Source organism: Tiliqua scincoides, chromosome 5, assembly GCF_035046505.1.
Source record: "Tiliqua scincoides isolate rTilSci1 chromosome 5, rTilSci1.hap2, whole genome shotgun sequence".
Taxonomy (NCBI): domain Eukaryota; kingdom Metazoa; phylum Chordata; class Lepidosauria; order Squamata; family Scincidae; genus Tiliqua; species Tiliqua scincoides.
In genome coordinates this window covers 107,273,159-107,299,145 of record NC_089825.1, presented here as the reverse complement: position 1 = coordinate 107,299,145, position 25,987 = coordinate 107,273,159, and the positions used below count along the sequence as shown (strand labels likewise).

Here is a 25,987-nt window from a genome sequence, read left to right as displayed (position 1 = left end):
TTCTGGTAAACACATTGAATTCCAGTTTTCACATTTTATTGAGCAGAAGTGAAAATGAAAAGCACCTGACGTCTGAAACCAAGAGGTCCTTTATGTTCTAGCAAAAAAAAATAACACCATTACAGAAGCAGTATTACAACCAATATTGACAGTGCGAGTTAAACTGCTTACAAAGTTGGGGAGGTCTTGTCAAATAAAAACATTTTCAGCTTCTTCCTAAGACTGCAAGTGCAAGTGTTCTAGCAGTCATTCTGGGAAGGGAATTCTACAACAGAGGGGCCACTTCCAAGGCCTGCCTCTTCTTGCCTCTTCTTTAAAAATGTTAAGATAGCTTCAACTGTGCCAGCAAACCAATTGCCAGCCTGTGTAGACAGTGCAGAATAGGAAGTATGTGCTTCCATATCTTCATATCTGTCAGCAATCTGGTATGTGATGTTCTGGCCTACTTGAAGCATCTGAATGGTTTTAGTGGCAGTCTCAATATACACCCCACTTTTAAAAATTACTTTGCAATTCTTTCTTTACAAAGATCTTTCTTAAACTGTTTTGTGATAAGCACAGTTGTTGATCCCAGATACATACAGAGGATCACAATTGATTAGCCTTTTAAAATCAATGTCAATAATTTATTTTCTCTACTAACAATTTCTTGGTATTGAGATCAGCTCTAAAAACAATAATATAACATTTGGGGAAAAAGATGCAAGCCAATAGCCCAGTATTGGAGGCTAGGATTGCAAACACTTCCACTGTCACAACTGTCTTCCCCTTGGTGCTCAGATAAGCTGGGAGAAAGGAGATCCAAACGCTGCAAAAGACCAGCATGCTGAAGGTGATGAACTTGGCTTCATTGAAAGCATCTGGTAGTTTCCTGGCTAAGAAAGCAACAGTGAAGCTGATGGTGGCCAGAAAGCCCATGTAGCCGAGGACACAGTAGAACATAATGAAGGACCCTTCATTACATTCCAGTATGATGTGCCCGATCTGTGACTGCATGTCAACATCTGGGAATGGGGGAGAGGATGACAGCCATGCTGTACAGATACCTATTTGAATGAAGGAGCAGGATAGAGCAATGGAGTTGACCACTTTCTGGTTTAGAAATGCCTGCATCTTGCTTCCTGGTTTGGAGGCCATGAAAACAAGGACCACCATGATTGTTTTTGCAAACATACAAGAAATAGCCACAGAGAAACTGATGGCAAATGCTGGTTGTCGCAGAAGGCAGGTCATTTTTCCAGGATTCCCAATGAATAGCAGGGAAGAGAGGTAGCAAAGCAGGATGGAGCCCAAAAGAACACGGGTGAGGTTCCGATTGTTGGCTTTCACAATGGGAGTATCCCAGTTCTTGAGAAAGGTTTGCATCACCAGACCTGTGATCACAGCACAGGAAGTAGCAAGGGAAGCCATCACAATCCCCAAGGGCTCTTGGTAGGAAAGGAAGGTTGTAGTTTTCAGAACACATCGATCATGCTTCTCATTTGAATAATGATTTTCTGCACATGGAACACAATGATCTGCATCTGAAAGGACACATGTGGTCTGGAGCTGGTTTCAGTCATATAGCCTGGTAGTTAATACATGAATTAACTTGTCAAAAGCATTTAGTTTTCAAATAGTTTTTGATTAATTTTTAATTTTTTGATTAGTTTTTAATTTTGATTAGTTTTTTTTAATTAGATTAGAGATCAGTGAGATTATATATGAAGAAAAATTTATCGCAGGTGCTTTAAACATGCATTAACATGCAGTACGATCCATCAGCGTGAGGAAATTGAGTCTCATATTCTTGGCCTCTTTACCAGGGACCATGGTGCAGAAAGACCCTGTTTGTTTCGGCACTGTCCAATGAACACTCGAGACAACAGATATGGGAGAAAGGGCCACTTCATTTAGCAGTTACATCAGAAGAGGAGGCTGAGACCTGCAGCATCTGAGGAAGCGAAGCCCCCTGTGGTGCGAAGGCGGGACTTCTGGGTGGTACCAGAACATCTCTGCCCCCCAGGTAGGCATGCACCCGACTCCAAGTTGCGCCCCGTTGTTGGGCGGCGCATCTCATCCATGTCTGTCCCTTAAGGGGAAGGCAGCCGGACCGTGGGCTGCGCCACCTCGAGCCGCTGAGCCTCTGAAGTGTGCCCCGTGGTCCCGGCCAGGGCCCCATCTACGTCCTCGTGCCGCTGAGCCCCTGAGGACTGAAATTGGGTTCCGCCCTGCCTATGCCGCCTGAAGGTGCATGCCCAAAGTCCCATTCACACCTCCTAGCCCGCACCACCTGCCTTCTTAAAGTGACCAATGGCAGCTGGAAAGGGGGGGAACCCCCTGGCTCATGACAGTCTGGGGTAGGCGAAAAAACTGCCTGCCTCTTGGCCAATCTTAGCAGGCAGCAAGAAATTCCTACCTGGCCCCAAATGGCGACCAGTCAAACTCAGACTGCCTCTAGGGTGGGCGGGTGGGTCTTCCCACGGTGCCCACGTGCAACAGAGGAAGAGGGCTGGGTCTCACGCCTTTTAAAAGGCCCACCATAGCTGCCAGCCCCAGCCCCCTTCCCCTCCCCATTGGGAGGAGACTCTCGCATCCCAGGCCAGGCTAAACAAACTCTGATCACCCCTTCAATTGGGCGATCAGGATAAACAAAACAAAGTCTGGAAAAAGAAGGGAGAATCACTGAACACACACACGCACATCCAAATTTCCCTCTATTCGATTTAGAGTCGTCTTTGTATTCTCAATTTAATGTCACATTTTTAATGCAATATAATACTGGTACTGTATTTTTGCTGTAAATACACCTTACTGTAAGTTTTGTTTTATTTTGAAAGATAATGTTTTATTTTATGGTTTTTGACTTGCATATATATTGGGGTGCCATAATCTTTTCAGTGCTTTGGGCCTTTAAATGTCATAATCCAGCCCTGGTGAAATGTGTAACAAACTTTGATTGTGTTAAAAAGCAATCATGCAGCTTGGTCCTAAATATTATCTACAAAGTGGAGAGAAGGGGAGGGAAAAGGAACTCCTTATATGGGAAAGGGGTGTGTAATGCGGCAAACAAAATGCACAGGCAAAAGTATGGGGAAAGGTTGTGTCAAAATTATGTGAGTTACCAAACACCACAGAGTCATGTGTATGCAAAGCCATGTTTGTTGAGGGCAAGATCAAAGACCTGAAATCCCCAGTGCATAGCATCTTCCATAATCTCAATACACAGTTCTTCACATTTGGCATATCCCAAGTGATTTATTAGGAATACAAGTCCTGCAAATGGCAATGAATTCCTAAACAGCCCAATCCTAGCCCAGGTTCTTTTCTCCCTGGGAATGAGGGTTGGGATCCAGCATAAGGAGGGCCACTCATCGCCCTCCTTCCCCCCATCCAGGAACGTCTCTCTCCCTCCTCCTCCCCGCTCCCTCCACGCCTACCTTTTTCGCTTGTGGGGCCAACACAAGCACCAGAGGGAAAGCCGGCACAGAGGTTAGATAGATAGATAGATAGATAGATAGATAGATAGATAGATAGATAGATAGATAGATAGATCTAAAATATGTATCTATCTAACTTACCTACTCTGCCACTACCTTGTCCTCAATGGAATTTCTCAGATCTGTCATGATTACTTCTGACCATCTGAGATTATGACCAACAAATGACTGACAACCCAATCCTGAGCTGCCCAGTGCGCGGGGCTGTAGTGGTACTGAAAATGGCTGCTGCCACATCCTGCGTGCTCCTGACAGCTGCCGCCGGCTTCTCAGGAGAAGGAGACATTTGTCCCCTTCCCCCAGGTAAAGAGAGTAGCCCCACAATGGGGCTACTTGATTCACCACCAACCCAAAGATCGTCGGTGAATCAAAAGCCTCTGCATAGTGCGGTGAGCCCAGCACAGTGGCTCTGGATCCGGTGAAGTGAAACTCCACCGGACCAGCCTCCCTCCCTCTTCCTGCCCCTGGAACACCTCCTCCCCACCCTCTCCCTGCCCTCCGCCCATCTAACCTCACCCTGGAACGTCTTCTCCCTGCCTCCCCCCAAGCCTCCACTTACCTCTCCTCTGCTCAGCGGTCCAGCACTCACCCAGTGCTAGGACCCACAAGCATACTTTATGGCATGTTTGCAACAGTCTTTCAAAATGTCAAGAAATCTTTCAAAATAACACCATCTACCAAATATATGATGGCACTTACCTTTCTGATTAGAAATTGTGTTTTCTGAGCATGGTGTGCAATCATAGCAACAAATGGGTTTTCCCTCCTCAACTATCCTGCTGTATCCAAGATGGCAGCTTTCAACGCAAGTGGAATGGGGCGGCGCCTAATCATTAAAACAATTGCATGATTCTGTTGTTGGGAGAGCTGTGCAAATAAACTTTCACAGTACAGCTGAGTTACGCAAAGCATATTTATATACATTGCAAAATAAGATCTAAGGAAGAAACTGATCATGGCTGTTTAGGCAAGGAAACATAAAATAACAAGTTGGGAAAAGAAACTAATGAGAAGTCTAATTAAAGTAGGAGAGGGCAACTCATAGGACTTTGAACTAGGAACTGAATGTGCAACTGCTTGCCCTACTAATGGGGATGAAAATATACATATGCTCAATTGTTTATGGACAAATGGGATGGATAAAATGGGAAATAATCATGCAAAACATATTCCAAATTCAGATTTACAGTATATCTATACCTGCTTCAATCTTTTGTTCCACACAATGGCATCATCACTGATGGTGAATTCTTGGCTTGCTGAAATCATTCCAACAGGGACTTTAAGGAAGGTTTGATTGGGGAAAGTGATCCAGTTGATGATATCATAGCCAGAGATGAATTCCCCATTTTTGAAGAAGACTTGATGTCCAGCACCATTGTTGAAATGGATGTTCTTCAGACAAGAGTGGAGCTAGAATGGGACAGAATTCCATTAAGAGACCAGTTCTATCAAAATTCTCTGCCCCCCGCTTTGCTGATGCAACTGAACTCCCAGTATACAAGCTTCATTATGTTGGGATGGCAATGATGGAGGTCTCTCCTAGATTAGTCAAAGTTCCCTTGCCCCAGGGTAAGTCTCTGCTGCCCAGTGGTTCTACTCTGACCTGCACTAGCGATATTGCGGGTGCAAGTCCAAGTGAACTGAGGTAGGTGTATCAAGGCTGGGAAATGGGATAGAATATCGATGGAGCTGCTACTGCTGCTTAGTGCGCCCTTCCTGCCCTGGACAGATTCCTATCCCCACCCCAGTCCTTGCCCTGTTCTGCCCACTATTGGGACTCCTGCAGACATCATTGTTGCTTGGCATGGCATGGTTTAGGGTGGTGGCAGGGCTACGCTCTATGGTGCATCACATTTTGTGACATGGCAGCCCCCTAGGATTGGACTGAAATTTTCTGAATTTGAATCCTACAGTGCAAGCAGAACTGCACTCACAGATATCCTGCTCACACAGATTGGGAGCTTCCAATGCTTTCTGCCCACTGCACAAGATATCTCAGAAACCCTTCAGAAAAGCATGCCTTGTGGCAAAAAGAACTACACCTCAACAGGGGAACTTTGGGAAACCAAGAAACCCACATCCCAGTGGTGCAAGTGGAAGTTCCTACTGGTCATGCAACAGCTCAGTTACAGCCAATCCTACCTAAATGCCTGTAAAGCAATACAGATTTTGCTGCATTCCACAGGGGACTTTTGTCTCCTGGTGGTCTCCTGGGGGTAAGGGGACATTTGTCCCCTTGACCCTGTGTACATACTAGAAGCTGCTACAGGACAACTCAGACCCACACCAGGTCAATCACTGGAGCAAGTCGGTGTTGTTCTGTGCAGGTGAAACAGGCCTGGGAATGGGGCTGGGATTTGGCGATTGCCGCGCTATTGATTCTGCCTCCTCCCCCACCACTTTCTTTCAACACACTTCTTCCCCATTCCACCCACCCCTACCATAGTATATCCCCTCCCTGCTCCCTCAAACCCCCTATGTGGGCTTAGCGGCTTCAGCAAGCATCCATGGGCCCACAAGCACACAAGAGGTCACTACAGCCTTCCCACTGGTGGGCCCACTGTGCTCCTTGGGGGAGGCTGCTTTACGACATTTGTAAAGCACATCACTTGGGATGGGGATAGAATCAGGCATTAGCTACCAGCAATAATCACTAAGCACACAGTCTAGCATCCTGATGCCATACAATCTTTTTATCATTGTACCTGAAGTGCATAGAAAGAGATTCCATTAAGGCAGCCGTCAGCTCTCCACCATGCCATCATATCTTGTCAGTGTGAATTTACTGGGGTATATATCTACTGGGGTGTTCTTTAGCAACGTTAGTGAATCTAGCAAAGTTGGTAAGAACCTGCAGTGATTCAGCCATTCCGCTATTCAATATTTTAGGTCTGACTTTGGTAAGAATAAGATGGAATTTTCTCTCACTTTCCTATCAGCTAGACAACATTCAACACGTATGTTGAATTCAATAGCCATTCATGTTGGCTATTTTTATCCGACTCTGTACCAACTTTCTTGCAGTATGTTTTCTACTGACCAGTTTGCTGTGTGATTTCAGACATCAGGGAAGATCACAAATTATCCCCACATTGCAGCTGAGGAGTTGAGGTTGAGAGGAAGAGAGAGAGAGAGAGAGAGAGAGAGAGAGAGAGAGAGAGCCTTGCCTTAGTGATAATGGAGTGGTGAGATCCATTCAGTCCTAAACCTCAGCTCACTGTTATATTCACCACATCACATCAAGTCATGTTCATTCTAACAGTGATTTTACCTGCCATGGCAGAACAATGAAAGATTTGGATTTGCTTCTGTGTTGCAGGGCTCGTTTTTTGGTCAAGTGGATGTAGTCATGCAGGGCATGTGCCACAGCATAGACAGCATTGTAGATTCTGTAACTCTCACCAGACATACTCATCTCAAAGATAGACAGGGGCGGTTTCCTCAGTTTATTTTCCCCTTTACATTTTTGACAGTATATGAATTCCAAGTCCCATAACATACAGAGAAAGTTCCTGAGTGTCTCATCAGGCTTTAACGTCAGAAGAAAGTCTTCAAATTCTGGTACTGCATTTGTGTGAAATAAGAAAGAGAATGTTCCATGTAAAATGTTTGTCCCTACCAATGCTTCGCCAATGACAGAAATAGCCCAGTTAGGTGGCATGATCCAGACCTTCCCTATATAGGTCCCTAGATTAGAATCAATAAAGTCTATGAAATTTATAAACCACTTTGGGTCTCCACCCACAACAATCACTCTGACCTCAGTTATTAACATGGTTGATTTCACCTCCTCGATTTTTGAAATCTGTCTTTCATCAAAATATTGTTGTTCTGCATTCCTCAGCAACCATGCAATGCAAATGCTGTTCAGGGAAAGTAGAGGTGTGAGACTCTGAACAAAGCTTTCTCCATCATCATCATCTGAAACCACAAGGCCAATCCATGTCCATCGGAAATGCAGAACTAGCTGGACAACCCCAATGTGATGGAGAGATTCTCTTGGTGCAGTCCAGTAAAAGGAAGGAAAGTCAGTTCTTCCACTGACCGGCGTCTCAGCTATACCATAAGTGAACTAGAGAAAGGAAGAATATTACATATATCTAGAAGATATAACAGGTTTCCACTGACATGGTTTCTCAAATGATTCAGTCATACATCTTTCTCTTCTTTCTACTTTGATTATATTCCACAGGTATTTATTATCATATTGATGAGAATATTTCTGTCTCACCTTTCATCGGTTCATACTCATTGGACATCTAATGAACAAGCCATGGTGGTAAGGAAATGGCAGCTGAAAGGCCCTTTAAGTGGGAATGGCCTCAGGCAGGGCTATGGTGGGATGAAAAGATGGAATAGAAAGGGTGGTGGTGCAATTAGAAGACCCTGACGACACTCAGGGAGGCTAAGTATATATGAGGATGGTTGGTGACCAGGTAGAGGTTGAGGGCTGGCCCATTGAAGCAATCCTCCCACCCTACCCCCAGCGTGAAGCAGAGGGCAATGGTCATTGTAATTCCCAACACATGTATACTCTGAGGCCTCTCTGTAGAGAGAGAAGCATCTGTGAGCCTGAGAAAAACCTCTGGACTTGACTGGAGCACAGCTCTGATTAGGTATGGAGGGCTTGGGGGGGGGGGAGCTGGTTTGGTGCTGCACATTATGAAATCAGCAAGTGCCAGTTCCGTGGATAACATGGGCCTCCTGTACTCTTTTGTTAATTTGTATGTTTTCATCCAGTCAATGAAAGGTACACTGCAGGAGTATAACTGAAAGTTCAATCCTATTCCCCCACTACATTATAGCATGCAGCCATGCCAAGGGACAACATCGCCTGCAATGGTGGAAGGGAGCGATCAGACAGTCTGCAGGAGGTATGTAGGCCATTCACTTATTTATGGATCTCCTCAGACCCTCATGAGCCATTTGGCTGGTGGATGCCCAGAAGAGCCAGCAGATGGGTTGCAAAATGAGGGATAGGATCCGGTGAAAGTCAATGACACTGGATCCACCCCCTCCTGCCTTCAACATCCCCCTGGTTCCTTCCCGTCCCCACCCATGAACCACCCTCCACACAAGCCTACAAGCCCTGCTGCTGTCTGGGTATCCAAAGCAGCAGGCTATAGTTGCCTTGCAGTAGCCGCCCGGCAGTCATGCAATCTTGGCACGGTGGAAGGGCCTTTTACTCCAGTAGGATGCTAGTCCCACTGTTATAGAAGGCCCATAGGACACAGCTGTGGGTCTTGAAAATGTTTCCAGCTTCCAAAATGACAAGTTCAATTTTCTGTTCTTCCTTTTCCAGTCATAAGAAAGAAACTGCAGCAACTTTTCAGCTGACTGTTGTGAAATTTAAAATGCTACTATGAAAATGCAAGCATGAAGATGTCTCTTACCAAATGTAATATAGTGAACACAAGTCATAGAAATGTATGAGGCATACAGTGTCTATGCTTATAAGTAATAGTTGCCTGTTGCTGTATAATAAAAAGGCTTTTCACTGCAATTTATCTGAAGAGAAAGGGTCCAATCCTATCCAACCTTCCAGCATTGATGCAGCTGTGCCAACAGGGTATGCACTGCATCCTGCAGTGTGGGGGGGGGGCGGTCATGGAGGTTTCCTCAAAGTAAGGGAACTTTCTTCCCTTTTCTTGGGGCTGCATTGCAGCTGCATCGGTGCTGGAAAGTTGGATAGGATTGGGCCTTAAATCTACACAGAAAGTGCCCCACCATGCCCCATACACATACCTGTGGAATCTTGTAGACATTGACAATACTGGCCATTTGGATGAAGTGTTCTTTAGTGAATCCCCCAATGACAGACAACACATTTTTCCTATCACACTTGTAATTGGGGCCAAGCTTTGACTGTGTGAATAAGAGGTCCAGGATTCTTTCGTAGTTGCTCCTTGAATTAAACAGGTTGTCATAGATGTGGAATCCCAAGGTGGTGTTGGGCAAGAGCCTGGGATTTTTATTGATCTCGTGAATGGCAAACATCAAGGACAGGGCATGCTGGTAATATCGAACCTTTCTTCTGAAATGAAGTTAACACGGAGGCTCAGAAAATGCTATCTGAGATAATATACATTGAACAACCACCATTGCTCTGTAGACACACAGATATATGTCCTAATTATTACTTATAATTGTATAATACAGTATATTATTATTATTATTATTATTATTATTATTATTATTATTATTATTATTATTATTATTATTATTATTATTATTATTATTATATTTTCACACAGTCAGATATTTTGGTTGGATTGTTTTATCCAGACACTGAGTCCTTGCCAAGGACCTGGGATGCTCTTCAAGGTGTTTTGGAACAGCACCAGGGCGCCAATCACCCCTGGCATCACTTGGGTCTTCTTCTATCACAGCCTCTCAATTTCTACTTGTAAATATTTGTATTTTATTATTTTTTCCAGCTCATTTTCTTCCACTCTGCTGTCCCCTGGTCTTGTTATCTTGATGATTTTGACTTGTTTTTCTTTCTTCTCGACTATAGTTATGTCTGGTGTATTGTGCGATAGATGTTTGTCTGTCTGTATTCAGAAATCCCATCATATTTTGGCATCTTCATTTTCAGTGACCTTTTCAATTTTGTGGTCCCACCAGTTTTTGGCTGCAGGTAGCTTGTATTTTCCGCAGGTGTTCCAGTGTATCAATGTTGCTACCTTGTCATGCCTTTGTTTGTAGTCTGCGCAGTCTTTTTACAGTAATTAATTAGGTGGTCCACTGTTTCATCTTTTTCTTTACAGAGACAACACTTGCTATTTGTTGTTATTTTTTTTCTACTTTTGCTTTTATTGCATTTGTTCTTAATGCCTGTTCTTGGGCAGCCATTTTAGACCCTCTGTTTCTTCCTTCATGTTGCCTTTTTTGAGACCGTGCCAGCCTTGGTGATGTCTGTTTTTCCAGTAATGTCTTGCAAATATTGTCCATGCAGTGGCTTATTTTCCCACTTTTTTGCTTGGTTCTTTATTTGTTCTTTTTTTTAGAAGCCTGCTTTGTTTCGTTGGCATTAAATAATTTCTCATTGTTAACCATTTTAAGTACATGCTCTTGCCTATTCTTCCAGGCCTCTTTTTTCTTCCTCTACTGTTAGACGGACTTGCAGCATTCCTCTTCCACCTGAACTGTGAGGGAGATACAGTCTGTCCACATGACTGCAAGGGTGCAGAGCATGGTTGACGGTCATTATTTTCCTGGTCTTACAGTTTAATGTCTTTGGCTCTGCCTATGTCCAGTCTACAACCGCTGCAGTGTATCTAATGATGGGTATAGCCCAGGTTTTTATGGCTTGTATAGTGCTTCCATTGTTAAGTTTGGAGTTCAGAAATTTTCTGACTCTCCTGATGTATTCAGTCTTTTAACTTCAATATGTTTGATGCTCTCTGCCTGAAATATGTGCAGATATTTATCATGTTCTTTCTCATCCAAGTTCTTAATACTGGCAATTAGATAATTCTATTCCTTCAGTTTTTATTATTTTCCCTCTATTCATTATTAAGGCAGCACACATCTAATCCAAACTGCACTGCAATATCATTACTATATATATGAATGGTGCTTATTAATGATTCTATTTCAGGCTGGGACTTTCTATATAACTTCAAATCGTCCAGGCAGAGCAGACAATTTATTATTATTATTATTATTATTATTATTATTATTATTATTATGCTGACTAATGATGAATGACAATGTCACTATTATATATAACATTATATATTGTTGTGATTATTTATATAAACATTTGACTGTTCCCTAGGATAAATGTTCAAAAAGCAAACTGAGGTGTGGATTGGCTGAGAAGCATTTATTTGCTCAGGTCAGAACCAACAGAAATAGGAGGGTCTGACCCAGACCCACAAGTGCAGTGACTTTTTAAACTGTTTTAGTAACAGCTCAGCCCTACACAGAGAGCCCAAATATACCTGGTTACGCAAGATTTTCAAAAGTACAACTCTCACAGAAATCAGGTTAATCAAGCACATATTCAATAAAAGAAGAATAAAAGTTGACCCGCAGACAGTATCAGTACATGTCGACTCAGCCCATTAATTTTTTACACTTGACAGAAGTCAGAGGTTATGCTTTATTAGGACAAAAGTGCAAGAATCATAACTAATTAAATATTAATCAGTATTAGAGCCTGTTAGTAGACATTTTGAAATTTCCAACAATAGATTTGATCTATTTCTAGTGTTGCAAACCCTTTAAGAACTTAAAACTCTTCAATTATGGGAAAATTCTGTGTGCTAATAAATTCATTATAAATAAGAATTGAATGGATCTATCTGTCCCAATCACTACAGATTCATTATGTGGTAATCAGAGTTCCAGGGAAACTCTGGAACTTCCTCTTGCAGCTGTTAGAGACCCTGGACCTCATCAGGTAAATATCAATTTCCTTTACAATAATCAAGGAGATCTTACCCAATGATGGTATGACTGTTACCTGGAACTTCTCTAAAATTAAGTAAATTTAAAAAAGAAATTATTAAGGAAAGGATCCCCCCAACGATGGCTTCTGCTGGCTTATACACATTGTCTTGGAGAGTTCTAAAATCATATGACTCTTTTCTGCCCTGGCACACAACAGGGAGGAACAGCAACTGGAAAAACAAGCCCATGAGCAGCAATCTAACTATAGATACATCCTTAGCCATGCCACAGCTGCACATAGTCACCTCCACAAGCACAATAGTTGACGGAATGAGTTCAACAGCTTTCCTGAGTATTATCACTCCCCCCCCCCACAGCTGAATGACCTTTTGCAAACAGCATAGAAGTGAGCTGAGGATTTAACTGCATATGTTTTTCACTCCAATTTTGTTTTGAAGGTAGGGGAGAACATCACTGTTATTTTGATAATTATGAAGCAGATAAAAACCTCCCTGAGACAGAAGACATCTATTTCTCCCTGAGGTCACACAACTTGAAATATGTTTGTTCCATCCATCTCAGCCAAACCTCTCTGAAATAATAGGTGAAAAACTTGCACTCTCTTAGAGTTAGGAAATGCTTGGACATAAACAATGACTACAGGTGGGTTTTTTGGTGATAACAAAATAAAAACACATTGCACCATGTTCTGCATTTCTCAGTTTTGATTAAATAAATAAATAAATATGTGAAAAAATTACTCTCTAACAGTCATTACCCCAGCACCCCCCAAATAATGACAGAGGCTATGTCTTTGGAATTTAATGGGCAACTTTATTGATGTCACCAATAATTCTGCAACAGGGTAAACTGAGGGTAAACCCAAAAACCCTCTCAAAACTGAGGGGTGCTAATGGGGGAAATGGCCCTAGAGGTCTTTGTCCCCCATCTCGTAGGGCGTCCACCCGACTCCAGGCATCACTTAAAGATTATGAAGCCCGCCTTTCAATATCGCCCAAAAGTAGGGGCAAGGCAGGAGAACTGCCAGGCCTTCAGGACCCTTCCATGCCAGACCTGGCCAACCCAGACAAGGGGCTTGCCAGCCAGCCTACTCAAGCTGGTGAAGCATCATGGGAGCGGCCCTGGCTCACCCCTTAGTCTTACTGCCTTAGATTGGACACTGAGAAATAACCTGCCTACCCCTGCCCTGCACTGCCTTTACCTAGGTTAACATTTCTCCTAACCATTAGTCACCTTAACTCAGCAACCAGTCCAGTGTCGGTGAAAAAAACCACCATCCTCATGCCAATCTAGATGGTAGCCAAGAATGCCTACCCGGCCCTCAAAGAGTGGCCAGCTATCCTCAGACTAGTCAAGCGCAGGTGGGCGGAAGTCACAAGCCAGTAGCTGCCCAGGTGCACGCACGCCTGCCGCCTCCCCCGCTGCACAGCCAATCGGCTAACAGCCATAGCCTGCTGTCGGCCAGGGGGCGGGGCAATCCTCAGTCATCACGCACAAGACGCGATGGCTGCCTTTCTCAAACATTTTAGCACTGGACCCACTTTTTAGAATGACAATCAGTCAGGACTAACTGGAAGTGACGACATTAACCTAGAAATGATGTCATCAAGCAGGAAAGTTTTTCACAGCCCCCATACAAAAAAAAAATTAAATCTATTTAATTAAAGGCACAATCCTAACCCACTTTCTAACTCCAACATAAGGGCAATGCATTTCTGATGTAAGGGAAAACATTCCCTTACTTTAAGGAGGCCTCCATGAGTGCTACCCACCTGCAAGGATACAGCACATGCCCCATTGGCACAGCTATGCCAGTGCTGAAAAGTTGGTTAGGATTTGGGCCTAAGTAAATTAAAAGTTTGCAATAAGAATAATTTGAAAAAATTAAAATAAAGAAGAACCCTCCTAATCCTCACAAAACTTTCTGTCTTAAAAAAAATTCTCCAAACATCCCAAATGCTGCAATCCTATCCACACTTACTCGGAAGTATGCCTCATTGACTTTCATTGTTAAAAGCCTATATATGGTAGCCTGTTAAAAAGTACAGATCTGTAACATTTCCCCAAATGCAGTTACATCCCTTGGTAGCATCAAGTCTAATATATTAAAAATAAAATACACTTTGAAACAAATGAGGACCCACTTGAAATTGGTTTGCGATTCACCTAGTGGGTCCTGACCCACAGTTTGAGAAACACTGTTCCAACACCTCTACATATTTTCTAATACCTCTGCATGCATATGGCTGCATTTGCTAACACTGTAACACCTTTATCACCTACCTAGTACTCTTTTAAAGAGATTATAATTTATAATTATAAATTATAATTTCCACCATCGTGGACCTTTGCCCCGGGGCACAGGACTAGGAAGGTCTGCCACTGGTCCTCTACTAGGTAGACAGCAAGGTCCAGTTTAAGTAGCAGCCTGTCTTCAAAGTTTACTCTGCTGTGAGTGTCCTCTTGGGAGGAGAGTACTGTGTGGCTCTCCAGTCCCCTGCTTTTCACACACACTTAGTTTTGATAGGCTTCCATCCAGGTTAAAAAAAAAAAAAGCAACAATTAAAACATGATAAGAAAGATCTGTGGAACTATTCTGCACAGCATTTACAGAAAGCCCATTTCGACATGGCAGCCCATCATTTTTCTGCTTGGTGCACAACCATTAAATCCAACTGACAGGCAAAATGTTACAAGCTAGCAGTGCCAACTGCCTTGTGGTATGTGTGCTGGCCACTGAAAGCTTATTCAAACATTTTCAAAAACAGACATTTCAGTGTTTCTTCTTCTCTTCTGTCTGCCCCACTTCCCTGAAGAGAAGAAGAGAGAGAAGAGAAAGTGCCTGGCGCACTATCAACTCTCTTGCCAACATTTCTGTGGAGCTTGAGGTGAAAATTCTATCACCCCCTAGACTTCCACCAGCGAGATGTGTGGGCTTTCCGCCCTTTCCATGTGATTGAAGAAACTGTTTGAAGTTTCAACTCAGCAAGCCCTCAGTCTCTGAGTCTGGTCTCAGAAGCTACAGTATGTATAAGAGAGAAGAGTGAAGTCTCCTTCCACAGTCTAAATCAGTCATTTTCAACCACTGTGCCATGGCACACTGGTGTGCCGCGAGCGGTCCACAGGTGTGCCACAGGAATTTGGGGGAAGGTCAGTTATTAGTAGGGTTAATGGGGAATGTGAGCCCGCCATTGGCAGCATGGTGTACCTTGTCAATTGTCAAAAACCTGATGGTGTGCCCTGACAATTTTAGTGGAATTGTATAGCAACAAGTTTTAGTGGAAGTCCCAATATACATCCTACTTTTAAAAATTACTTTGCAATTCTTTCTTGCAAAGATCTTTCTTAAGCTGTTTTGTAGTAAGTACAGATGTTTATCCCAGATGCATGCAGAGGATCACAATTAATTAGTCTTTTAATTTCTTTTATCTACTAAAAGTTTCTTGGTGTTGAGATCAGCTCTAAGAACAATCATGTAACATTTGGGGGAAAAGATGCAAGCCAATAGCCCCGTGTTGGAGGCCAGGAAGGCAAAAACTTCCACTGTCACAACTGTCTTCCCCTTGGTGCTCAGAGAAGCTGGGAGAAAGGAGATCCAAATGCTGCAGAAGACCAGCATGCTGAAGGTGATGAACTTGGCCTCATTGAAAGCATCTGGTAATTTTCTGGCTAGAAAAGCAACAGCGAAGCTGGTGGTGGCCAGAAAGCCCATGTAGCCCAGGACACAATAGAACATAACAAGGAACCCTTCACAGCATTCCAGTATAATATACCCTATCTGTGAGTGTCTGTCAGCATCTGGAAATGGGGGAGAGGATGACAACCATGCTGTGCAGATACCTACTTGAATGAAGGAGCAGGACAGAACAATGAAGTTGGTCACTTTCTGACCTAGAAATGCCCTCATAAGCTTCCTGGCTTTGAAGCCATGAAAACAAGGACTACCATGATTGTTTTTGCCAAAATGCAAGAAACTGCAATAGAGAACATGATGCCAAAAGCTGGCTGTCTCAGAAGGCAGGTCACCTTTTCAGGTTTCCCTATGAATAGAAGGGAAGAGAGGTAGCAAAGCAGGATGGAGCCCAGAAGAACACATGTGAGGTTCCGATTGTTGGCTTTCACAGTGGGAGTATCCCAGTTCTTAAGGAAGGTTTGCATCACGAGACTTGTGATCACAGCGCAGGAAATGGCCAGAGCAGCCATCACAATCCCCAAGGGCTCTTGGTAGGAAAGGAAGATTGTAGTTTTCAGAACACATTGATCATGCTTCTCATTTGGATACTCGTCTTCTGCACATGGAACACAACGATCTGCATCTGAAAGGGACACATGCGGTCTGGTGCTAGTATCAGTCATACAGCCTGGTAGTTGATACATGAATTAACTTGTCAAAAGCATTTAGTTTTAAATTAGTTTTTGATTAGTTTTTTAAAATTTGATTAGAGATCAGTGAGATTATATATGAAGAAGGTGTTATCATGAGTGCTTTAAACATGCATGAACATGCAGTACGATCCATCAGCAGGAGGAAATTGAACCTTATATTCTTGGCTGCTTTGCATTGGACAGTACCAAAACTCAAAGGAAATTATTAGGGAGGGAAGGATGAAAAGCAACCCTGGATTAAATATTAAGCAAAAGAAGGAGTAAAAGAAGGAAAAGAAGAAGGAAAATGGGCACCACAGAGTTTTGTTTTGTTTCCAGTAATGGATTTGCATTTGACTTGCATATGTATGGAGACACTATAATCTTTTTCAGTGCTTAGGGCCTCTAAAGATCCTATCCACACTTTCCTGGGAGTAAGCCCCATTGAACAGAAGGGGGCTTACTTTTGAGTAGACATGCATAGGCTTGGACTGTAAATCTGGCCCTGGTAGAAGGTGCAACCAATTTTTATTATGTGAAGAAAGCAACCATACAGTTTGGTCCTAAGTGTAAGTGACAGTTATCACAGAGAGAAGAGAGAAGAGAAGGGAGGGGAGGAAATCATTATATGGATAATAATAATAATAATAATAATAATAATAATAATAATAATAATAATAATAATGTCTGCCTGCATGTCTGTGTGGCTCTGTGAAACTTGCCTGTCTGTCTGGCTCTGTGAAACTAAGATTCCCAAAAATTGATGTCTTTATTCAGGGCTATGGGACAGGCTAGTCAGTTTTCTGGTCAGAAATGTTTTTTTTTTTTTTTTCATGGGGTCTGTCTGCCTTGAAATTTGAACATTTTTTCAGCTGAGCAATGGTGGCTGTCAGCAGAGGCTTCTCTTATTCAAATGTGGTCCTGTCTGTCTTTTCACTTTACATATGGCCAGTGCAAATTGATTGAAATCTCTGATTTTATTGGGAGGGGTGGGAATGTTTTGAGCATTTTCCAACACTGCAGGTGCTGTGTGTGTGCTGATATGGGAAAAAATCTTATTTGAGTTTTTTCCTGTTGTGTTATAATTTTCAGACTCATTATGTCAGAGGACAAAGATGGTAATTCACAAGAATCGGATGGTTAGATGATTAATCTTAAAATACCAGTATCCTATTAATTTTTAAAAGTACAAGATACAAATCAATCTCTCCTGTTTAAATTTCTCCAGTTCTTTTTCTGGGGGCCCTTAATGAATCTACTGCTAATCAAGGTAATTCTTAGTGGAATTTTTATTTTTCCTTTTTATATGAATACTGAGCAAACAAAAAATAAGGCTCTTTTTTGTTTTTTCAGATCCACTTACTCAAGCAGGCCCCTCTGTGTCAGGGGGCAATCCTGGTAAGAAAAAAGAAAAAAAAAAAAAGAGGGGTCTAAAACATTTATTTGATTATTCAAGTCTAATTTTTTAAACAATGGGTTTCCACTTTTTTTTCAGGCTATAAGCAAAAGGCATTCACTTTTCGTAAAGGTAAATCTGATCCTATTTTTTTAAATAAGTTTCCAGAGTTTCTTTAAAATTCAGTAACGTGACCCTCCTTATTTTTCTTTTTAAAGTAACTGCAGAACTTCCTTCAAGTATCAGATTAACTCCCCCAAGTTCTGGTGTGTTACACTTTTCCTCTTATTTTTTTTTTTTTAAATAAGAACTGTGTCTCCTACAAAAACCATAATTAATTTTTTTTTCTTTTGAAGGAGATTCACCCAACATCTTCAAGAGAGGTAAGGAATATGGTTTTGTCCCTATTATTGCACATATATAATCAAGCAGTATAAAAAAATAAAACTGGTTATTTCAGTTGTAGGAAACCCTGCTGCTCCTGCTGCTGCAGTCAGAACCAACCTAACTCAAAAGCTTGCTCTTACTGGCAGATGTAATGGTGGCACAAACCTCTTTAAGAGAGGTAATAAACCTGATTAATAACATAAAAAAGTTTTGGAATTTCTACAATAAAAAAAATATTTTTAAAAATTTTCCTTTCTTCTTTTAGTTGCTGGAGGCTCAACAAAATCCAGCACAGGTCCAGGGGGAGGTAATCCCCAGCCTCTCTTTTATTTTCTATGAATGTCAGTTTTAAAAAAATAGAATTGATTTTAAAAATTGGTTTTTTTTTTTTTTTCACAAGCAGGGAATCCACCCCCTCTGCAAAAACATTCCACAAGTGCTAATGTGATCCAAAGAAAATCTCCTATGAGCCCAAGACCTGGCACATCTACAGCGGGGAATCAGAAAGGTAGCAGCTGTTCCATGGCCTGCCTGTATAAGTTAGATAATATTGATATTAATAAAAATATTGGGTGGGATTGGATGGGGGTGTGGTAATCTGACGCCTCTTTTTTTCTATGAATGGCAGTTTTAAAAAAAATAGAATTGATTTTAAAAATTGGTTTGTTTGTTGTTGTTGTTTTCACAAGCAGGGAATCCACCCCCTCTGCAAAAACATTCAACAAGTGCTAATGTGGTCTAAAGAACATCTCCCAGGACCCCAAGAGCAACCACCTCTATAGTGGGGATTCAGAAATGTAACAGTTTTTTCCATGGCCCACCTGTATAAATTAAATAATGATAATAAAATGCTTAATTTAGTCTTACAGTCTACCAAGTCAGTAAAAGAAATTTTTTTTTTCCTTCTAGAAGTGTTACACCTACTGGCAGACCACTCCCTGACCGTAAGCGTGGCAGTGATACTGAAGATTTTGTTGCGGATGTTCCTAAGAAAAAAACAGAAGAAAACCAGATACCTTGATGCGGAAGAATGTTTCGAAATGGGGGGAATATTGAATCAGTGTATGAATGCTGTTAATGATAAGGAAAGAAAATTGACAGCTCAGATTAACTACTGGAATTCAGAGTTAAAAAAAATACTGGTGTTCATTGTTTCAGAGGAGGGGGCTTGATAAAGAGATGCTTGTTTCTTTTCAAGAAAATACTAAAAAATTCAACATCTATCCTGAGAGTCTGCAGGGGGACCTGAGCCAGACAGCAGACAGCTCTCCATTTGCTACATGGGTGAACCAGGTTGGGACGGGCTTCCCACACATCCCGCAGGACTCCTCTGATTCAGAGGGTTTTGATGATGATTCTGATGCTGGGCAGAGGGGGCTTTCGCCCATACCCCAAGGGTTCCCTGTTCCTGCTGATGCACCTGCAGCAGCTGCTGCTGTGGAAAAACATTCTGATAGTGGCTATTCCTCCAATCCAGACCTAGGGTCGTTGATTTCTGATAGTGGCTATTCCACCATGAGCACTACAGGGGGGAAGAGGAGGAGGAGGAGGAGGAGGTCAAGCCAAGAGTCTACCTGGAAAGGGAGGGGCGTTGGGAATGGCATGCTCCGAGACTCCCTGTCTCCAGATACACTTTTTCCTTCCGCTTTGTAAACTTGGAGTGCTTAAGTCACCCCTTGTTGGTGGAACAAGCCATTACCAACAGCATTCAGCAATTGCTTGATGAGTTACGTGATGAGATAGAGGAGTCTGATTTAGTCCAATTGCGTTTAGAGGGAGGGGGGTTAAATAACCCTCTCTTCTCCTTGAGGAGACACAGGAGAGCTCTGGACACTGCCTCATTTTTGCTAACATTGGGAATCTCATTCAGAGCAACGCTGAAGTTCATCTTAATGGTCTGCTGCATCTCATGTTATCAGAAACAGAGGTGGGCGGGGGCGTAAACTCATAAGCACTATCCTTTATAGCAAGATCATAGAAAAGAAAAAGCGCCACCTTGTGGACCTGAATAATGGGGACACCAACCTCTGTTTGGGGGGAGTCTCTTATCTCTCATAGGTGGGCGAAGGTTTACTGATTATCAATTATTACAGGGTGCAAGACAGCTGTATGAGGCAGTGGGGATAGGCCCTGATAAAAAAAATAATGCTATCAGACCTGGGGAGATTTGAAAGGTATTTACAAGTGAATGTAGGGGTTGTCATTCATGGTGATAATGGCTGGGAAATCTTTAGAACAGGTCCCCCTATACCTGACAAGTCCTACTTTCTGCTGTTACACGATGAGCATTATTATGGAATTCTAAACATGAAAGGATTCTTTGGTTCTAGAAATTACTGTTCCCTCTGTGGGACCCCTTATGCTCACACACACACCTGTAGGTTTCACTGTCGTTTTTGTTTGCAGAGACAGTGTACCAGGGGGGTAGAGGTAAAGTGTGGAAGCTGCAATCTGATATGTCCTTCTCAGAGCTGTTTAAACATTCATAAAAAATTAGCAGCCAAAAAGGAGATTGACTGTTTCTCTAAAGAGCTGTGTGTAGAATGTGGAGGTTATGTTACTAAGGGATACTATTGCAAGCCGCAAAAGTGTTTGTAGTGTCTTTATATACCAATTCCAGGCCATTTCTGTTACATTCCCCGTCTTAGGGAACCTGAACTTTCGTACAACTATATCTTTTATGATTTTGAATGTGCGCAGGAGACAGATATTCACATTCCAAATTACATATATGTGATGGGTACAGTGGAAGGGGCAACTTGGGAGTTCAAGGGCAAAGGCTGTCTTACAGACTTTATCACAACTTTTATCTCCCCAGACTTCAAAGAATTCACATTTTTCGCACGCAATGCAAAGGGGTATGACAGTTACATGATCTTAAACCAACTGGTGAAGGAAAGGATGGAGGTGAATCTTATTGTTCAGGGTGGTAAACTTATGTGTGTGACCATGAAAAAATTAAAAATTAGATTTATAGACAGTTTAAACTTCCACCCCATGAAGCTTGGGAAGCTTCCCAAGGCTTTGGGGTTTGAGGGCTGCAAAGGTTATTTTCCCCACTTTTTTAACACTGCTGAAAACTGGGATTACCAAGAGCCTCTCCCCCACCCGAAATTTTACTGGTATGACACCATGATGCCTGATGAGAAAAAAGATGTTCTCACATGGTATGAGGAAAATAAGAACAACGCTTTTAATCTCCAGAAAGAGCTAGCACATTACTGCCAGCAGGATGTAAAAATACTGAACAAGGCCTGTATGCTGTTCAGGGATGAAATCCTAGGGATGACTAAATCGAAGAAGAGGGATGGGGTAGACCCCTTTCAATACCTAACCATCGCTAGCATTGCTATGGCCATGTTTAGATTCGTGTTTTTAGAAAGCGATACCATCGCTATTCTTCCATGGGACAACTATCTCCTGAGAGGAAAAAAGATTTTCCTCTCTGGCTATACAGTGGCTGTTGTATCTGGAGCATAAAGAATCCATCGAGATCAGACACGCTCTGAAAGGGGGAGAATTTTGGGCTGGTGAATATTATCTGGACGGGTACGCAGTGATTGGGGGCAAACTGACAGCTTTTGAATTTTACGGGTGTTTTTTTCACGGGTGCCCCATTTGTTACAAGGAAACGGATATAAACCCGCTCAGAAACACAACCTACCGAATGCTTTATTATGAGACCATGCGCAGGAAGAATGAGATCAACGACATGGGTTTTGAAATCATAGCCATTTGGGAACACGAATGGCAGGCTATGCCTCCAATGCAGCGCTTAAAGCGTTTCTATCTGAAATAAACCCACCACAGCCTCTGCAGCCTAGAGATGCTCTGTTTGGTGGGAGAACAAATGCCATAACCCTCTATTACAAGCTCAAAGAGGGGGAGGAAATATGTTATTATGACTTCATGAGCCTATACCCATATGTGAAGAAAACAAAGAAATATCCTTTGGGGCATCTGGATATTATCACCAAGAACTTTTTGCCACTCTCATGCTACTTTGGTGTTGTAAAAACAAAAGTGCTTCCCCCAAGAAGTCTCTTTTTCCCTAAATTACCGGTTAGGGTGTGGGGAAAGTTCATGTTCCCTTTGTGCCAGAAATGCGCTGAAACTAGCCAGCAGGAGCCCTGCCATCACTCAGATGAGGAACAAGCCCTCAAAGGCACCTGGTGCACTGTTGAGCTGATGAAAGCCCTGGAAAAGGGGTACAGGGTCTTGGCAATTTCAGAAATTTCATAGTTTGAAATTCTTGACGATGAGGCTGCCACTGTATCCTGGAGACACTCAATAGACCGGTACACCCAGTACACACAGTCCGGGAGAACAAATGTACTAATACGTGCTTTTACAACTGCAGACACACGGTTAGAACTTTACAACTTGCTAGACAAGTTACAGGACAGGTGCTTGTACCACAAAACAGATTCTGTAATCTTTGTACATCGTGAGGGGGATGGACGTCCCCTCTTCGGAGACTACTTACGGAATCTGACAAAGAAGATTCCCCCAAATGAGCGAATCACAGAGTTTGTGTCAGCTGGTCCTAAGACCTATGGCCTGAGACTGTCATCCACGAGGTCTTACAAGCGGGTGAAGGGCATTACGCTCCATGCAAAGGAGCTGGGATGTCTTTCTGAAGGCAATGGCTGAACTAAATATCCCTTCCAAGGTTGTTGGCAATCCTGGAAACAGTGCCTCTTTGGATCACTTGAACAACCACGGCCCCATGACGGAATTAAAACATACCCCCAAGGCTCTTCTAAAAAGCAGAGACAATCTAGTTCTGTACCATGGCTCACCTTATAAAAATAAAAACACTTAAAAAAAAAACAAGCTGCTTTGGCCTTTTTTTTCTTTTAAAACCCTCAGTGGGGGTATCTTTTATTGAAAAACATACCCATGAAAATTACTACAAGACACACAGGTTTGGGGTTGATAAAAAAACTGGGGGGCAAGCCGTGGCATGTACGGCTTCTTTTTTACAAATAGCAGTACCATGCGATTGTTCCTTAGCAAATCATCGGAATAGAGTCCTTGAATCTGTTTGAAAATTAGCCCCTTACAATGCTGGCACAGAAAAAGCACACAATGGTAACCGCAGGTTGCAGAGTCTGGGGGCTGTACTCGCTCTGCTTGAAATGTCGTTACGCGGCCACATTTTCTTAAAAAATCCAAGATTGTATTAGGGAATCGGGGATGGTCAGGCGGATGTCCGTAGGGGTCGAAAAACTCTATGTGGTTTTCTTCCGGCAAGTACAAAGCTAGCCAGTGCTCTTCCAGTCGATCGTGAGGGTCCGTGTTGACCACCAGCCCCGCGGGTCTCTGTAGCTGATTCGCTTTAGGAAGTTGGTCACAAGGAAACACTCCCTTGAATACCTTGTGGGTGGTGGGGTTAGTGGTCAGCAACCGCGTTAACTGCAGAGTGTCCATGTCACATATAATCAAACAGAACATTCCTCTGGTTATTTATTTCGAATAAATTGTCATAAACCCCATAAACGGTCATGTTAACGGTCTGCAGGAGGGGTCTGGCAAACCAAACTTCTGCCCAAAGGTACCCTGTGTTGATCAAGGAATAGTGGTCACCACATTCCTGGTCAGCAGACAGATCGAAGGCGAAGAGCGTGTAGCCCCTTGAAAAGTCTTCTCTGTTGAATATCAGCCCTTTGTCTTTCATGTGCTTACCAGAGGCATGCACAAGGCTCATGTACTACCTCACAGAGCTTCCTTCTTGAAAGTCTGGCTGAAACAGTTTTGCTGGAATTTCGTAGCCCGACAGGTAAATAGCAAAATAACTGATCTCATAATGCTTAAAGTTAAACGGGTTTTTGCTGAACGTCCCGCTGAAAGCGTCGTTGTCCACCAGGCCAATTACGACCATCTTCGGAAGTTGCCCCAGAAACAGGTTCTCCTGGTTACTAACACGACTCCCTGCAGGGAGACTAAACAATTTCATACTGACAAGGTCCACGGGGTACTTGGCAGTGCTTGTAAGCAAAGCTTCGGCATGCCCCAGCCGTACCCCCGGGGCGACTCTCACTTTCTTTACAAACAGCGCCGCCACCAAAATCTTCAACTTGTAGCGTACGTTGGCATCGTCAGTCATCAAGCAGAATCTGTCTTTGCTTCGGGTGAGTTTAATTTTCATGTCCACGCCGTTTAACAGTAGTTTTTCTTGAAAAAAGAGGTCCACGTGGAGATGCCCCAGGAGTTCTATTTTTCTGCTTTCAGCAGTCAGACCAGCTCTTTTAATAATCCCCTGGTTGTGGCAGTCCAGGTCCACTGAGTCGTGTTCACCAGGAGTGCCTTTGTAAAACAGCCCTGCAGAGAACTGGCTGGATAGCGTGTCTTTGCTGTAGTTTAACACAGACTCGATGAAAGCTCTATAGGGGTAGCAGTTGTTACTCTGACTGATGAGTCTTTCTCCCAGGGTCACGTCCAGCTTACTAAAAATGGAAGCGATCCGGTAGTTCACCAGCACCACTTCAGCCTGCCTGTCAATGTTGCTGCCATCTACTTTTACAATTTTGCATCTCAGGTATAGTAAAGCATTGTTTAAATCCATATAATCCTCCCCATTTCCAGCGATGAAAAACTCCAATGATGAAGATTCCATCACCGCCGTCAACGGAGGCACCTCCACATAAACGCTTCTTTCAATGCTGTTCTGCGTAGGGGCTATTTGTAACAGGTCTAGTTCAGATTTTGTACACTCTTCTGAGAACCCGTGAATAAAGGCCATGATCGTTTTAAAATATGTCTCTAGAAAGGGCTCTCTTTCTACACCTCAGTCTCTGAGCTTTTCTCTTCTGCGTCATCCTTTGACTTTTAGCACTTCTTTTAAAGGGGCTGGGTGGGCCTGTTAGCAGCACTCGTGATGCTTTTCGTTTAACCGCTTTCCTTCTTTTCACGTACATCAGCCCCAGCCCCCTTTGTGGAATAGCTTTATTCAATGCGGCCTGAGAAACCTTCCCAGCCATGTCTCGGGTAATATTGCAGGCAGCTAATTTTATGTGCGGCTTAATAATCTCTAATCCCCTCCTCAAAAGGGGAACCGCCTTTCAAAAAAGACTTCAGAATATGCCGCCGACCCCCGCCCCATACATAACAGGCGCTCCATGAAATCCTTGAAGGCCTTGCCCCGCCTGCACCCTATAATAGTTGCTATAAAGGGCGGGATCCCCGTAATGTTTTAGAAGGACCATGTTTTAAAATAACCTGTTTTTCCTTGGACGGAAGTGCAGCTTCACAACCAATTTGCCGAAACGAAATGACACGTTTTTGTTCTGGTCTGTCTTTATCTGCACTGTGATGGTGTCTATATAGTCCCTGTTTACGACTACATAATGTGGTCTATCGTAAGTGATTGTGACTCATTCACCCTTCTCCCAAGAATAGGAACACATTGCAACAGAAGCACATAAAAGTCCCCCACGACCTGGTGGTCTATAATGTCTGTGAAAACGTACAGGGTGCTAAATCCTCCTGTAATATCTGCAGTGAAGGTTGATTTTCTGGTGGCTAAGCTTGTGTCCAGCCCTAATATATGAGACAGTTCTGCTTCTGCTTCAATTTTGTGAAGCGACGGAGCATTAAGATAGACCTTCCTATACACAGAATCATAGGTCAGAGATGTATCAGGTGGTGGATTTATATGGCTCATTATTACCTTGTTCATATTATCCAATATGTCAGGTACTGAAGCGTAATAACCCCTCCATAGAGTGAATAGCCATTCTGTCCTTCCATTGTCAATTTGAAACTTTCTATCGTCTGTGAGTGTGTCCCAGGTGTGAGGGTACTGTATCTCTGCTAATCCCACTTCCCACTCCCCTGGCAGATCCAGGGAGCACGCCAGATGGATCGTGAAGGTAGCACTGTTGTTCTGTTGAAATATTTTATTGCAGGCGTTGCTAGGAAGGGTGATGTAAAA

General features: G+C 42.9%; 2 protein-coding genes across 2 annotated transcripts; both read right to left on the bottom strand.

Annotated features, from left to right (window-relative positions):
* Window positions 1-618: 618 nt before the first annotated feature.
* LOC136653006 (vomeronasal type-2 receptor 26-like) lies at window positions 619-23,484 on the bottom strand. The gene is made up of 7 exons (XM_066629932.1): window positions 23,050-23,484; window positions 18,976-19,037; window positions 9,228-9,516; window positions 6,754-7,554; window positions 4,680-4,892; window positions 4,179-4,305; window positions 619-1,523 (listed from the first exon to the last, which is right to left on the bottom strand). The coding sequence occupies exons 1-7, from the start codon at window positions 23,482-23,484 to the stop codon at window positions 619-621; spliced, it is 2,832 nt and encodes a 943-aa protein (XP_066486029.1).
* Window positions 23,485-23,764: 280 nt separating this feature from the next.
* LOC136653005 (uncharacterized protein F54H12.2-like) lies at window positions 23,765-24,796 on the bottom strand. Its single transcript, XM_066629931.1, has one exon. The coding sequence runs from the start codon at window positions 24,794-24,796 to the stop codon at window positions 23,765-23,767; it is 1,032 nt and encodes a 343-aa protein (XP_066486028.1).
* Window positions 24,797-25,987: the final 1,191 nt, after the last annotated feature.

Excerpts from the sequence above, each read along its gene's own strand:
- LOC136653005 (XM_066629931.1), bottom strand. The coding sequence starts at position 24,796 with ATGGCCTTTATTCACGGGTTCTCAGAAGAGTGTACAAAATCTGAACTA.
- LOC136653006 (XM_066629932.1), bottom strand. The coding sequence starts at position 23,484 with ATGGACACTCTGCAGTTAACGCGGTTGCTGACCACTAACCCCACCACC. Across the intron at positions 9,517-18,975 it reads GGTCAGGGAGTGGTCTGCCA|AAGAAAGGTTCGATATTACC; the intron begins GTAGGTGTAACA and ends ACTTCATTTCAG. Across the intron at positions 1,524-4,178 it reads CACAATTTCTAATCAGAAAG|ATGCAGATCATTGTGTTCCA; the intron begins GTAAGTGCCATC and ends GTGTCCTTTCAG.